Source organism: Athalia rosae, chromosome 1 (genome assembly GCF_917208135.1).
Source record: "Athalia rosae chromosome 1, iyAthRosa1.1, whole genome shotgun sequence".
NCBI lineage: Eukaryota > Metazoa > Arthropoda > Insecta > Hymenoptera > Athaliidae > Athalia > Athalia rosae.
The window spans coordinates 31,124,840-31,138,861 of record NC_064026.1 but is presented as its reverse complement, the minus strand read 5'-3'; the positions used below and the strand labels follow the sequence as shown (position 1 = coordinate 31,138,861).

General features: G+C 40.7%; 2 protein-coding genes across 6 annotated transcripts in view; one reads left to right on the top strand and one right to left on the bottom strand.

Annotated features, from left to right (window-relative positions):
• The first annotated feature begins 4,920 nt into the window (after positions 1-4,920).
• LOC105684198 (elongation factor 1-alpha) lies at positions 4,921-8,166 on the top strand. The gene is made up of 4 exons (XM_012397370.3): positions 4,921-5,076; positions 5,495-5,579; positions 5,667-7,012; positions 7,110-8,166. Exons 3-4 carry the CDS (start codon positions 5,696-5,698, stop codon positions 7,176-7,178), a joined length of 1,386 nt encoding a protein of 461 aa, XP_012252793.1. The 5' UTR covers positions 4,921-5,076; positions 5,495-5,579; positions 5,667-5,695; the 3' UTR covers positions 7,179-8,166.
• Positions 8,167-8,279: 113 nt separating this feature from the next.
• The window catches only part of LOC105684180 (transcription factor cwo), an 18,310-nt gene continuing 12,567 nt past the window's right edge, over positions 8,280-14,022 (bottom strand). For 4 of the 5 annotated variants that reach the window (XM_025746591.2, XM_048649105.1, XM_048649104.1 and 1 more), the window contains exons 3-5: positions 10,645-10,828; positions 9,662-9,898; positions 8,280-9,553 (exon numbers count right to left, since the gene is read on the bottom strand). In XM_025746591.2, the coding sequence (XP_025602376.1) occupies positions 9,003-9,553; positions 9,662-9,898; positions 10,645-10,828 (972 nt within the window). In that variant the 3' untranslated portion in view covers positions 8,280-9,002. Of the gene's footprint in view, positions 9,554-9,661; positions 9,899-10,644; positions 10,829-11,313; positions 12,644-14,022 lie in introns of those variants that run through there. The other variant, XM_020851305.2, reaches the window with a different exon arrangement.

The window sequence follows — 14,022 nt, the reverse complement described above, 5'->3', positions numbered from 1 at the left end:
TGACTCTTACGATTTTAGAAAATTATCTCGGTCTTCAAAGGCAACCGCTAAACACGTGCCTCGAAATCATGGCGAAATATTACTGTAGATAACGGCCATTCCGAATACTAGAAACCAAGCGGAGTTGGGAACACACGTCAAATTACGTGCGATTTCAATGCGAATAACAAAATGGACGGACACTTATTTTGTCACGGATCGGAGAGCGTGATGGACAGCGGAAATGAAAAATTCCGTGCGACAATTTTAGAAAAGTTCGGTCGTAACATTCGCACGAAGTATACATCAAACGATCCGATCGAACGATCACGCGGCACGTGTCTTCGGATTCCTCCAGGTGGTCGGTAACGCCAGTATTCCGAGATCGAGAAAAAGAAGAGCGGATTATATTGGGCCGGGCATGTCGAGGTCAAAGGCTGGCGCCCGACCAAGGCCTGCTGCCGATCTGACCCCCGATATTCGTCGGTTTCACAATTTTGATTGCTTGTCCGGTCGCTAGAAGAGACGCAAATCCCAGTCAACTCCGGTAACTCCTCATGCTTTCTCGAAATTTATCGTTGGACAAGCGCCAAAATATGATCCGCACTAGATACGCTATACGCGGTATCAGCTATTCGTGTATAAAATCTAGTAGATCCCGAGCGAAATTTATATCCCCGCTGATAATTTTCCTTTGAATTTTCCTTGTCCGAAGAATTCGTTTATTAGCGATCGCGAAGGTACGACGCGTTCCGATCGAAACGTGTCCTTCGAACGGAACGGGGTGGGGAGGGTGGGGTGGGGGAGGGGAAAAAAAATTCCAACCATCCCCGGTATATTATTGGCAATTGAGATCGGGGGGAAAAGAAGCACACGTGCAACTCGTAGTTGGAAGATTGATCGACGGGCGCGATCAATCTCCGACATTATTTTCAAATTGGATGTCGGATAACATACGGAGAGAGAGAAAAAAGAGATGAAATTGAATTACATAAATTTTGATGTAACGCGGTAACGCTGGATTTTTTGCCAAGTCCGATGGAATGTTCTACCAACATGTGTCCCGTCGCATCGTCCCGTTCCAGTGAATTAATGGGCCAAACTTCAGCGAAAAATCAATGCCGGACCCCCTGAACCCAGACGGCGGTCTCAGCTCGGTACACGCCACATTTTGCTCTACGGACACACGTTTGAAAGCCGCATCAGGCTTCTGGCATTTCGAAAAAGAAGTCGATGAAACTTCTTTGTTCGCGACGCCGTATGGCCGGCCGGACGTATCGCCGGGTCGAGTGATCATTTTTACCCCAAAAATGATTTCATGAATCTTTGAATCATTTCTGAAATTAATTCGAAGCGTTGAAATTGTTTTACCGCTGTTCGTGGAACGGACGACGATAAAATAGCTGCAGTTATAGTCACTCCGAATGGAATTGAAACGTACGGGGTGATTTATATTTTCTTTGTTCTTTGCGCGAATCGCGGATCGAGTGTAAATCCGCATTTGTTTAATGCGTTAGGAATTTTCGCGCGGCGATATATTTTCGTTGAAATGCGTCACCCTCGGGTTTGGAGGATCGATGATGATACGCGTTAAGGGAAGAAGTCGAGATAAAACAAACGAAAATATAGAAAAATGACGTCTACGAATTTTCTTAGCCCTGGCACTGGCCCAGATACCCTGTCAATAACGACTCTTATGTAAACGAAAACAAGCACTTGACGAATTCACGCTAATCTGCGAAACTCCCACTTCACATATTCTTAGATATATGTATACATAATGGAACGACGTACGTAACCGCGGGAGTGCACAGAGAAATTTGTGAATAGATTTCTTTCGTCTATTTTTTATGAATCGCCCCACCTTTCGCTCCATGGACTCGTTTTTTTGTTCTTCGCTAATTTTTCACCCTTTCAATCGTTGTCTGAAGAAAATTTGGCTAAATATTCACAAATACCTAATTGTATTTGGACGCTGTCTGCCGTTCGATTTTACGAAACAGATGTGTTATCGAAAAATGCTAAAAGGAGCTGTCATGTTGTACGGGCGGATGAATTTTTAAAGAAGAAACGCGCGATATGCCAAAACGTTAAATTCGATCGTTCTCTGTTTGTTATTATCGACATTCCGAACGTCTGGTCTGCACCAATGGCTCCAGTTTAAATATAGTGCTCCCGAGTCTATATTTTGACGAATTACTCTAGAAATAGTCCTCGTTTCGGTATGTAAACGTCTAAAACTCGAGGCTCCCGGAATGCAGCGTCAGTCGAGATAAGGTACCAAAAAGAACGCGGCGCGAGGCGAAAAAGCTTCGCGCGAAGGTCATGAGATGACATCTGTCAAAGACTGGCAAATGGAAATACTTCGCTGACATTTATTGCGGTATAAAGCGTGATTTGAAGAATTTCGTACGTCGAATCGTTCGGCCATAGCGTATGTATCTGTTATGCATATACGACGAATAAAAATTTGAAAAAATCAGAGATGAGTAAATTAAGCAGGGAACAAATTACGTCGGGTAACCAAAAATCGAAAAAATCCAAAGGCAATAAGAGGCGCCCAGATGACTGCAATCAGCTTCACATGACTCTCTCGTTGACTGATGAATCTTCAGTCAACGACTCTCTGGATTGCCCGTCATTAGGTGCTAACTGATGGAATGTTACGATTAGGGACTGAATAGAGGAAGTGATTAGGGAATACTTTCCGTGGTATGCAATGTAGATCGAACAATCGAAGTTAGCAAATCATTGATACTAGTTACACGTCAATATAATATAACGCAAATTGTACTATTATTTGTACAAAGAATTCTAATCACACGAATAACATTTGCGTTACGATTTTTCACCCTCATCCGACAGGTCATCCGACAGAAAAATTATCCACTGATCATTATGATTGCAAATAATTCAGTTTAATTAAAAAATCCATTGAAGGATATCAATTTCGAAAGAATTCGGATTTCAAAAAAGGGCAGTGACTTGGTTATTAGGGTGGGTTGAAAAAAAGATTTTTTTTTTGGTCAAAAGTCAAAGAAAATATCTAAAAATTGTCGATCGTGCATGCGTATATTCGAAATATTCGAATTTCTCAATTCACCAGCAAACCCGAGCTTAGCTGGAGTCAGGTAGCCACGGGCGCGCAGTTTGTTGTGGGGCGTGACCTCTGCTCAGCCCCGAAGGTGACGTCTCACAACAAAGCACTACGCTGCTGGCTACCTGACTCCAGCAAAGTTCGGGTTTGCTGGTGAATTGAGAAATTCGAATGTTTCGACCCTTGCATGAATTGCGACGAATCAAAATGGATCTACAATTAAAACCAATCGATATGTCTTATAATTTTTCTGCTCCCAACAGCAAATAATTGATGATTACTCGATCGATTGCACGAGTAGATGATTTTGGCTTTCAGATTTGGATTCCTGAGTAGATTATATGTGAGATTACTCTTGAAGAACCAAAAAAAAATCGATTTTTGAGCAAAAATAAATCGTTTTTTTTAATTGGGTTTAATATGCTTTTCTAACATATTTTGATCTCAGGAATCCGAATCTGGAAGAAAAATTGACCTATCTTTGAAATTAACCGAGTTATCGCCAATTTTCAGCTTTTTGGGGTCAAAAATGAAAAATTGATTTTTTAGTCTATATCAATGTAATTTGAGCTCAGAAATCCGAATCCGAAAGAGAAATTGATCTATCTGCAAAAATGACCGAGTTATCCCCATTTTTTCGCATTTTTTACCATAAAAATGGAGATATCTCGAAGGGAAAAAATCGTAGCTCAATTTGGACAACGGATTCGTGTTCCTGAGGTCAAAATACATAGGAAAAGTGCCATACGATCGATTTGAAAAAATAAAAATTTTTGGTCAAAATTTGAAAAAATCGTAAGGGGTACCCCTTGGAAAAATCTCAAATTTTGGCCAAAAATTTTTATTTTTTAAAATCGATCGTATGGCCCTTTTCCTATGTATTTTGACCTCAGGAACACAAATCCGTTGTCCAAATTGAGCTACGATTTTTTCCCTTCGAGATATCTCCATTTTTATGCCAAAAAATGCGAAAAAATGGGGATAACTCGGTCATCTTTGTAGATAGATCAATTCTTCTTCCGGATTCGAATTCCTGAGCTCAAATTACATCGAGATAGACTAAAAAATCAATTTTTTATTTTTTACCCCAAAGAGCTGAAAATTTGCGATAATTCGGTCAATTTCAGAGATAGATCAATTTTTCTCCCAGATTCGGATTCCTGAGCCCAAAATACGTAAGAAAAGCATATTAAACCCAATTAAAAGAATGATTTATTTTTTGCTGAAAAATCGAATTTTTTTTTGGTTCTTCAAGAGTAATCTCACATATAATCCGCTCAGGAATCCAAATCTGAAAGCCAAAATCATCTGTTCATGCAATTGATCGAGTTATCATGAGGTGGAAAAAATTTGTTGCTTGATATTTTGAGGTAGCCCACTCGTTTTTTGAATAAATAAATAATCAAGTGGGGTACTTCCAGCAATAAAAATTTTTTTTTGGTCAAAAATCATAGGAAACATCTAAAAATTGTCGATTGCAAGTTCAATATCCTCCGCTCATCCTTTGGATAAATTTTTTTGATAAACAGATGACGCATAAATTCAAAATTCTAATGCGACAATCGATCGAATTATCTGAGTAAATTGATTCGAAAGCTCACAAACTGAAATTCATAACCGGCTGGAATATCGGAGGCTTTATACTCGATCATTTTTTTCAGACTCTTCGATAACCGACAAAATAACCGCCATGCACGGTTCCGCGTTATGCATGCGAGTCGTTCATCGAGGATCATGTAGGGGAGACAATGAGTGTCCGTATAACGTAAATCGTAATTTATCGCGAGTGAAATAATGCAAGATATGCCGTGTAATATATTAAATGGTGTGCGCAAAACCCGTCGGCCATATTTGCTACGCCGTCGCAATACACCCTTGGTTCTTGTCGAGGCGAATGGCAGAGGATATTTGCGAGGATTTTCTCGACTCCAGATTTTCAAAAATTTATCTATCTAAATAAGTATAGTTTTCTCACTTTTTTACCGGCACTATTATCCCCGGTAAGTAGCAATTCATATAGCCAATACGTTACCCCGAATTACACCGTAACTTGTGCCAAATTTTATCATAACGGTAAGTCGGATTCCGAGCAAGGGAAGCCGGCACCCGGATCAACCCGAGATATATTGATTTCTGGGGCTGTCAGACGGGAATATTTGCGAACTGCGTACACCGACAAATTGTTAATGCCAATTTCATTTATATCACTGTGATTATATTTCCATTTATCTTTCGCCTCTCGAGTAAAACAATAACGGTCCTTGGTCATCGTTCGAATATAAAATTATATCGTTAGGAATTCGGGTCTGAAAAAATTTCAAAAATACACCGGGTTCCGCACTCGGTAACAGAATTCGACAACGAGATTCTCAAAGAAATCAAAAAGTCAATGATTGATTTTGCCTTACTCTTTTTCAGATTACAAAGGTCTGTTACAAAAGAACTGCGTTAAACAAACCTGCACAATATTATCTTAGTAAGAAAAACTTTTTCCAAACTTCATGTGAGTACGAGTCCATACATTAACTCTCCCTTGGATAATTAATTCTTCCCTGCACCGGTGCTTGTCGCTGACCATCGGATTCCCCAGTTTCAGACAGTTCGACCCCCGTTGTAAGGATGGGCAAGGAAAAGATCCACATCAACATCGTGGTCATAGGACACGTTGACTCCGGCAAGTCGACGACTACCGGTCATCTGATTTACAAATGCGGTGGAATCGACAAGCGGACTATCGAGAAGTTTGAAAAAGAGGCTCAAGAAATGGGAAAGGGTTCCTTCAAGTACGCCTGGGTATTGGACAAACTGAAGGCGGAACGCGAACGCGGTATCACCATAGATATAGCTCTGTGGAAATTCGAAACGGCCAAATATTACGTGACAATTATCGACGCTCCGGGTCACAGGGATTTCATAAAGAACATGATCACCGGGACGAGTCAAGCCGACTGCGCGGTGCTGATAGTAGCCGCTGGCACCGGCGAATTCGAGGCCGGAATATCGAAGAACGGGCAAACCCGGGAGCACGCACTACTCGCGTTCACTCTGGGTGTCAAGCAGCTGATCGTCGGTGTTAACAAAATGGATTCGACCGCACCACCCTACTCGGAAGTCCGTTTCGAAGAGATAAAGAAGGAGGTGTCGTCGTACATAAAAAAAATTGGCTACTACCCAGCTTCCGTAGCGTTTGTTCCGATATCCGGATGGAACGGGGACAACATGCTCGAACCATCGCCAAAAATGCCCTGGTACAAAGGCTGGAAAGTAGAACGTAAGGACGGAAACGCTGAAGGTAAATGCTTGATCGAAGCTCTGGACGCCATTCTACCCCCGTCCCGGCCTACCGACAAAGCTCTTCGTCTGCCGCTTCAGGACGTCTACAAAATCGGGGGTATCGGAACGGTCCCGGTCGGCAGAGTCGAGACGGGAATCTTGAAGCCCGGAATGGTGGTCACCTTCGCCCCGGCAGCACTCACCACCGAAGTGAAATCGGTGGAGATGCACCACGAGGCTCTGACGGAGGCTCTCCCCGGCGACAACGTCGGCTTCAACGTGAAGAACATCTCCGTCAAGGAATTACGTCGCGGTTACGTGGCCGGCGATTCGAAAAATTCGCCGCCGAGAGGAGCGGCCGATTTCACCGCCCAAGTGATCGTCCTGAATCATCCGGGGCAAATAAGTAACGGGTACACGCCCGTACTCGATTGTCACACCGCGCACATCGCTTGCAAATTTGCCGAGATCAAAGCGAAGTGCGATCGTCGTACGGGAAAAACGAACGAGGAAAATCCGAAGAGCATCAAAAGCGGGGACGCTGCCATCGTGATGTTACAGCCGAGTAAGCCGATGTGCGTGGAAGCTTTTCAAGAATTTCCGCCACTCGGACGTTTCGCTGTACGCGACATGCGTCAAACCGTTGCCGTCGGGGTGATCAAGGTGAGCGAAGAATAAATTCGGCGAACGATCGTCGATCGTTACGAGGCGATAATTGTATGTGAAATGCGTTTTATTGTTTCTTTATATTTTACCGCAGAGCGTCAACTTCAAGGATACCCAAGGGAAGGTAACAAAGGCCGCGGAGAAGGCCCAGAAGAAAAAGTAACCATCAAATTTCCTCGGAAGGTCGCTGCGGTTAGTTGGCTGGTGTCCTTCGAGAGTGCCGAGGCGACCGTACTGCAGGGCTCAATTTTTAACGACGACTCCATTAAACCCATACTCGTATAATACAAAATTTGGAAAAATGTGCTTATACATACCCCCGTTACATTACCCGGTAGTATTGAACCCACGTATTTATCCCAACTTACATATTCAGTTCACCCACGCCCCGCGCACACCCCACATATGCTAGGATATCTTACGCGACGAATTGTTTCTCATTAAATTCGTATGTACTGAATTCGTGAATACTCAGTTATCGAACTCCGTAGTTAGGTTCTTAAACCATATATATAATTGGGATCTGTTTATTTGTACAACATTCGTAACGAAGCAACCGCGTCATATTAATAGGTTGCAAAAATCGTTTTTTTAACATTCTCGTTTCGATTATTATTTTCATTATCATGTACGACCCAATGACATCAAGTTGAATTTTAAATCGTGAAAAACCGCGCTCTCGCATACCGTAGAGTTTCAACATTGATCGTGGATATTATGAACAGCAATTAAATATCGAATGATGAGGAGAAAAAAAAAGAAAAGAATAATAATCGCGACCATCCCGGATCCCCTATTAATTAATATGTAATACCGATCACGTATTCTGCGGTAAATTTGTTAAGGCTGACTCGTTTGATAAGTTGGTTGCGTAGCAGCTATTAACATTATTACAATTATTTTGAGATATTTATCCAACGTTATATTGTAGACCTATTTAGATCACCCCCGATATTTTGATAACTTTTTTCAATCTAGAAACTCAATCCCTCCCTAATTCTACGAAAGGTCTTCAGAGCATCCCCCTAATCCATGGTGCTCGGCACTTCCATTGCCGATCGATTGTTTTTATCCTTGAATAAATATTTAGTTGGTGTAATAAAGAAAAATTTTAATTGCACAAAAAATAAAAAATTTCTTCTCTCTCCAACGTTCGAATGTCCTAACCCCCTTCAATTATTATCAAGGTAAGGACGCCGTGTATTACCATAGATACGTATCTACGGTATTACCGTACGGCAGACGAAAATAATCAATTTTCATATATCGTCAATATAATTTATTAAGACAATTTTTATTCAATAACCTTAACTCAATTAATAATGGTATATATATATTTATATTCACGTAAATATATGTATATACAGTTATTGACACGGATAACAAATGTAATGCAGGTCTCGGTCAGTCTTTAGTTCCTGAGGCCAACCGAGGTTTCTCAATCGGACCAAATCCCCCGTTACCAGAATCCTAATTATTTCTTTCAGTATAATTGGCATTCGGCCGATTTCAGTTCATCAAATAATAATCACGAAATTGGAACAATGATAACGCGAGGTTAAGGTATACACATTGAGCAACCCTTCGTCTCGATCGATCATATCTCGCTCCGAATGAGCAGAAAATTCATCTTTGAAGCGAGACTTGGTCGTTGATCGAATATACTTTATACAATTATAACGATAACTTTGATACCTAAGAGAGTAGAAATATCGACAATTTGCAATCGTGTCGGACTCAGTTATAAACTTTTTCTCATCGATTTATTAAGGCGAATAGTTATTTAAATAATAATATTATACTATCCACCGATATGATCGGTTTCGCGGACACTCCTTTATAATAATGAACATCGGTAAAGATCCGGTAACATAATAACAATGATAATAATAATGATGATATTAATAGTAGCAATAATAATAATAATAATAATAATGATAATAATAATAATAATCAACTCTTCACCTAGACGAATGATAAATTACCCTCAAGTTTGCTGGTGTGTCGGGCTATGATGGGACCACGCCGGAGGAGCGGAGTGATTGAAGTTAACTGAGATCGTAACCGGATGTAAAACCATATCGGGTCCAGTGTCGGGTGTGAAAGTAAGATGAGGCCTGAGCAACTCCGCTTCTACGGTCAATGGAATATAAAAAGCACCGGCATCGTGAAGTGCGAAAATCGGTACACCCGCATGCGCGGGTTTTTGATCCGTAATAGGAGGTGAATGGGATTTCGTTCTTTCCGCTGAAAATCTCTGCTTTATGGAGCTTTTGAATTTATAATTCGGAGGTCTCGATATGACCGGTATGCTGTGGGAGTGATTGCTGTGATTGCTGTCGTCGCTGACCATCGTCGGAGGTTGAATTATCGGTCTCGGACGTTCCGGATCTTCCAGGGAACTGACACCGGAACTTGAACCGCGATCGGAGTGGCTGTTTGGTGGACAAGTTGTCGGAATGGTAGTGTGCGAGAAACTTGAATTAGCCGAACCATTTGACGACGGCATCTCAGGGTGTGGAAAGCCCAGTCTGTCACCTTTTGGTGAAAAAAAAAAACAAGAACAAATATTTAGAAATCGTCCCACGATTTATAAACGATCGTTTCATCCCCTTCGTATCGGGAAAAAAATAAACCGGTACTCACTGGCTGATAATATTTTTTCGCAGTGCTGTTGCAAATGACTGATTAACTGTACGCAAAGAGAATCCCTTGCAAAAAATCCTTCGACGTCAACTAGAAAATGCATAGTTTCGCTCAAGCATTCCTGAAAACCAAGTCTATAATGTTCCGCCGATGAGGAAGCGCTCGCCGAATGTGATACACTGTCAACGCTGTCATCGGTATGGGAATGAACGGGTGTAACAGCCGGATGTCTGACATCTGCGAATCAAGAAAAAAAAATGGAAAATTAATACCACATGTGTACAATTTTCATTTGAGCAACTTGACGGATCATCTTGGATCTAGATTTTTCAAAAAATAAATTGTCTTCTCTCCCCAGAACCACTGAACTGATCCTTATGAGATTTCAACCCCATATTCTACACATGAATAATGAATGAATAAAAGATTGGTCGGTCGGTTGCTATATCGAGAGTGTACGCCAGGGAGATTCGCGGACGCGTAAATGAATGGTTCTAGCCCGAACTAGAGCCGCATTGAAATTTTTATCTGAACTATCTTGGTCGGGCCAAAAACAGTGAAAAGAAACGTCATCTTGCGTTTGTTTTGTTTTTTGGCAAAATCTCCGCCATTTTTTTATTCATCAATAAATATTAATATCCCTGGCTCACACCGGAGCTACTGTCATGCTGGATCTAAATATTTTTGTTTTTTTGGTTCGCGATGAACCGTTATCAAGATATCACCGCCGCCAGCTACACACCAACTTTGCGAGGAGTTACGTCGTTCGCCTGTGATTTTTATGCATAAAGAGTGTTAAAAAAAAAAAGAATAAAAATTTGTTTTGTGTATTCCAACAGTGTATTTGTCGAGTTCAACAACCTTTATATCAATTTCTGTAATAATCGACGTATGTTTGAAATCAAAAGAAGTTCAATTGACAAACAAAAATTATTCTAGTCACTGAAATAACAAATTAACATTTTATTGTAAATATTGTTTACCTTGTCTCACACCTTGCAAGTGTTTCATATGTCTGATCGCCATTTCGATGATCTCAGTTTTCTCAACTCTACCTCTTCCCTTCTTCAGATATTCAGCAGGTATAAGTCTGCTCAGATCGGCTAAACAATTGTTCATGCGATCTCTTCTGCGTTTCTCAATGATCCTGTGAGACATGGGATCTTGCTAAGGAACGAAAACAAAATAAAATTATGATTAGAAAATAATCCAAAACTCTCACAAGAAATAAAACATAATATTAAATACTCTCTTCCTCCCTCTCTCTCTCTCTCTACAGCTTCGAAAAAATTCAATAAAATTATATGAAATTAATGAAACGAAAACGAAATCGAGAAACGAATAATAATCAAGTAATCATAATATAAATATTTCAAATAAAGAGAACAAAAAAAAAAAAACGAAAGTAAAAAAAAGGAAATCAAGTCCAATGCGGGTCTCGCGTATAGTGTGAGCTGCACCATAAAATTTTTCCCTACTGATTGGATTTCGTTTTCCCCCGTTTATCATTTTTCGATTTTTCGCACAAATTTCACGAGTCCGTCGTCCTACGTGTGTACGTAGGTATTATCGAGTAATCGATCCTACATTTCTCATCACAATCATGATCTCCATCAATGATTCTGTTTTTTTTTTTTTTCTCATCAAGTCACCTCTTTATTAATGCATCGTCTTTTCTTCGGTTGCGATTGAGAGTGAACGTCAGGGAGATTTGCGGACGCGTAAAACTGCATGTTCAAAATATTATCCACACTATCGTTTATAACATAATAATCACTCATGTCTCGCCCGTTGCCGATGCTGTTTGTCACCATTGCAGAGCGTCACAGACGATTTCAATAATTAACTTCCGGTAGCAACGATTCAAAATTTCAATTTCACTCAAGCGGTGTCGACCACCGGTGCAACGATGTAAAATTTATTATTTATTTATTCAGTTGTTTAAATGTATATGCGAAGATACGTTTTTACCAAGTCGATAAATAATTTATAGATTTAAAGCGAAAAAAACACCCAAAATTTAAGTTGGTCCCACAGATGGAGAAACGGTTTTTCCGCGTTAATGTCGAAGAAGAAGTCACTGCTGTGTTACTGCTGCTAACTTTTTTCAGTGCAAACCGCTTCGAGATGCTGCTTAAACTTGAATGACCCGTGGATGGTTGTCAGTCGCGAGGTAGTCTTGTTGCGCGGCTCTGCGCGGGTCCCATTTCAATTCCGACGCAAAATTCCGTGTGCCACCGAGTCACGTGTTTGTTTTGTCCGTACCGCAATCGCCTCATGCACGTGAGTTTTCTCCCATTCGGTAACAAAAGTATCGACGGTGTTTTCGAACAGAAAATTTCCACCTTATTCCCACCTGTTCGCGCGTTATACCTTTACAGAGCCTGCGCGCGTGCGGCGACGAAATTTTTTAAAGAACAGAAAAAAAAAAAAAAACAAGGAGAAAACAAATTCGACCGTCGTTCGCAATCGAACGAACTTACGGGGGTGCGCGAATTTTTCGCGCGAATCAAAAAATCGATCGAATTTGCATCGACGTAAGTTGAGATTCGGTCGATGGATACGACGTCTGTCACACGTGACCAGCACTCTTTCGAGCGTGTAGATAAGGATTGAAATCGATAAAAGATTGCATTTCCAACAGACGCCGATCGGCCGTAACGCAACGCGATGGATGCACCGATTGAACGCCCGCTCATAAACTCTTCGGCGTAGATATGATTTACGTCACGCCATCGTCGGGGTTAAAATAAAACGTGCAGATCCGCGTACTGCATAAGCTGATCGTTGTAACGTAATACAATGACACACGTGTCTGATCGGTAAGTCTAGTTACTGCTACGTAGTGTCTATTTATAACGTGTAACATTACATTTGTTTATTATCGGCTGATCGTCATGAATAACGTTAGTTTCCGGACAACCGCGATCGCGTGTATCAGATCGCACGTATCACTGAAACGAGTATTGTAATAAATATTCGGCAACAAACCTGGCGCCCGAAAAATTCTAAAATTAGTCGTTTTCTAAATTCCGCGTGCTGCAAGATTTTACGTGGGTGTACGTAGTACATACGTACGTAACTATATAAAATTCATTTGCGTCGTCCACCCACGACATTGAGCCAAACCCCGTCGTCACGTGCGCCTGTAACGAAGTCACACGCGTTCGCATATCTATTTTCAGAATCTAGTTTCCTTCTGTTATTATTGAATTTGTTATCATCATTGTTATTATTCATCCAATTTTTCTTTTTCTCTTCCGATTAATATTGTCATTATGAAAAAATGATAAAACCGTACATATTCACGCGCGCGACGTTTATACCGCCGGGAACCCCCGGAGTAAAAATTGAAATACACACAATTCGTAATCGCGGTTATATTCCATGTCCAGTTTTTTTCCTCAACGGACAGCACGTAACCCGCGATTACAAGAGTCTTCAATGAAAATGGTCTCCTCCATTATTGTCTTGTAAATGGAATGAAATAACAGTGTCTGGTTACGAAATATTTTTTCGAACCTCATGAATCACTGAATAATCATTATTATCATCGTTATTCTTATTATCGGTCGCCAGAGCGATCGTGTATATTTGGATTAAAAAAAAAAAAAAAAAAAAAGGAAAATTGAAACTCATCGTGCGCGACCGGTCATGGTTTATCGAGCCGTACCAGACCGAGGCGGAATCCAATTTATAGCTTCTGCACATGGAGTGTGAAGAGGGAGAAAAAAAAAATGAATTATTTAAAAAAAAAAAAAAAGCATGATCGTAAAGTAAGCGACTTCTGGAAGAGAGGGCGATATCGCGATCGATCCGAATCTCGGTCTACCTACCGCCCGAGTTCCTCTGTGCGAATATATACTTATACGATAAAACCAGACAAAGCCGGATCTCCACCGTCTCCGATTAAACCTTGTAAAGTATATCACGTGTATCGACGATACTCGGAAATTCGAGAAAATTCACTTTCGGCCGATCTGAGCTTTTCAAACTATAAATTGTGCTGAATAAATAATTGTATCGCAGACAACCGATGTACATCAATTTTATTTTATAGAATAAATACGAACGAATTTAGAACAAAAAGGACCGCTTTATATTACGGTTTAATTTTATCACCGGTATTGGGGGAATGTGATTTTCACGTTATATTGGAAATTAACTTTTTGCGCACCGGCGAACCCGCACAGCTGACGATTTTATATTTCATCGGCGAAGCGTACTGGATGTCATCGACCGAAAACCGATCACGTTGATTATTAAAAATACAATCCCTATCCAATTCTACGTACATGTGACCCGAGGACGTGAATCATTCAACGATCGAGCTATTATCACGTGGTTTTTTTTTTTTTTTT

Bases quoted from the DNA above. Each gene is read 5' to 3' on its own strand.
- LOC105684198 (XM_012397370.3), top strand. From the start codon at position 5,696: ATGGGCAAGGAAAAGATCCACATCAACATCGTGGTCATAGGACACGTT. The intron at 7,013-7,109 runs GTGAGCGAAGAA...ATTTTACCGCAG, and splicing joins TTGCCGTCGGGGTGATCAAG to AGCGTCAACTTCAAGGATAC.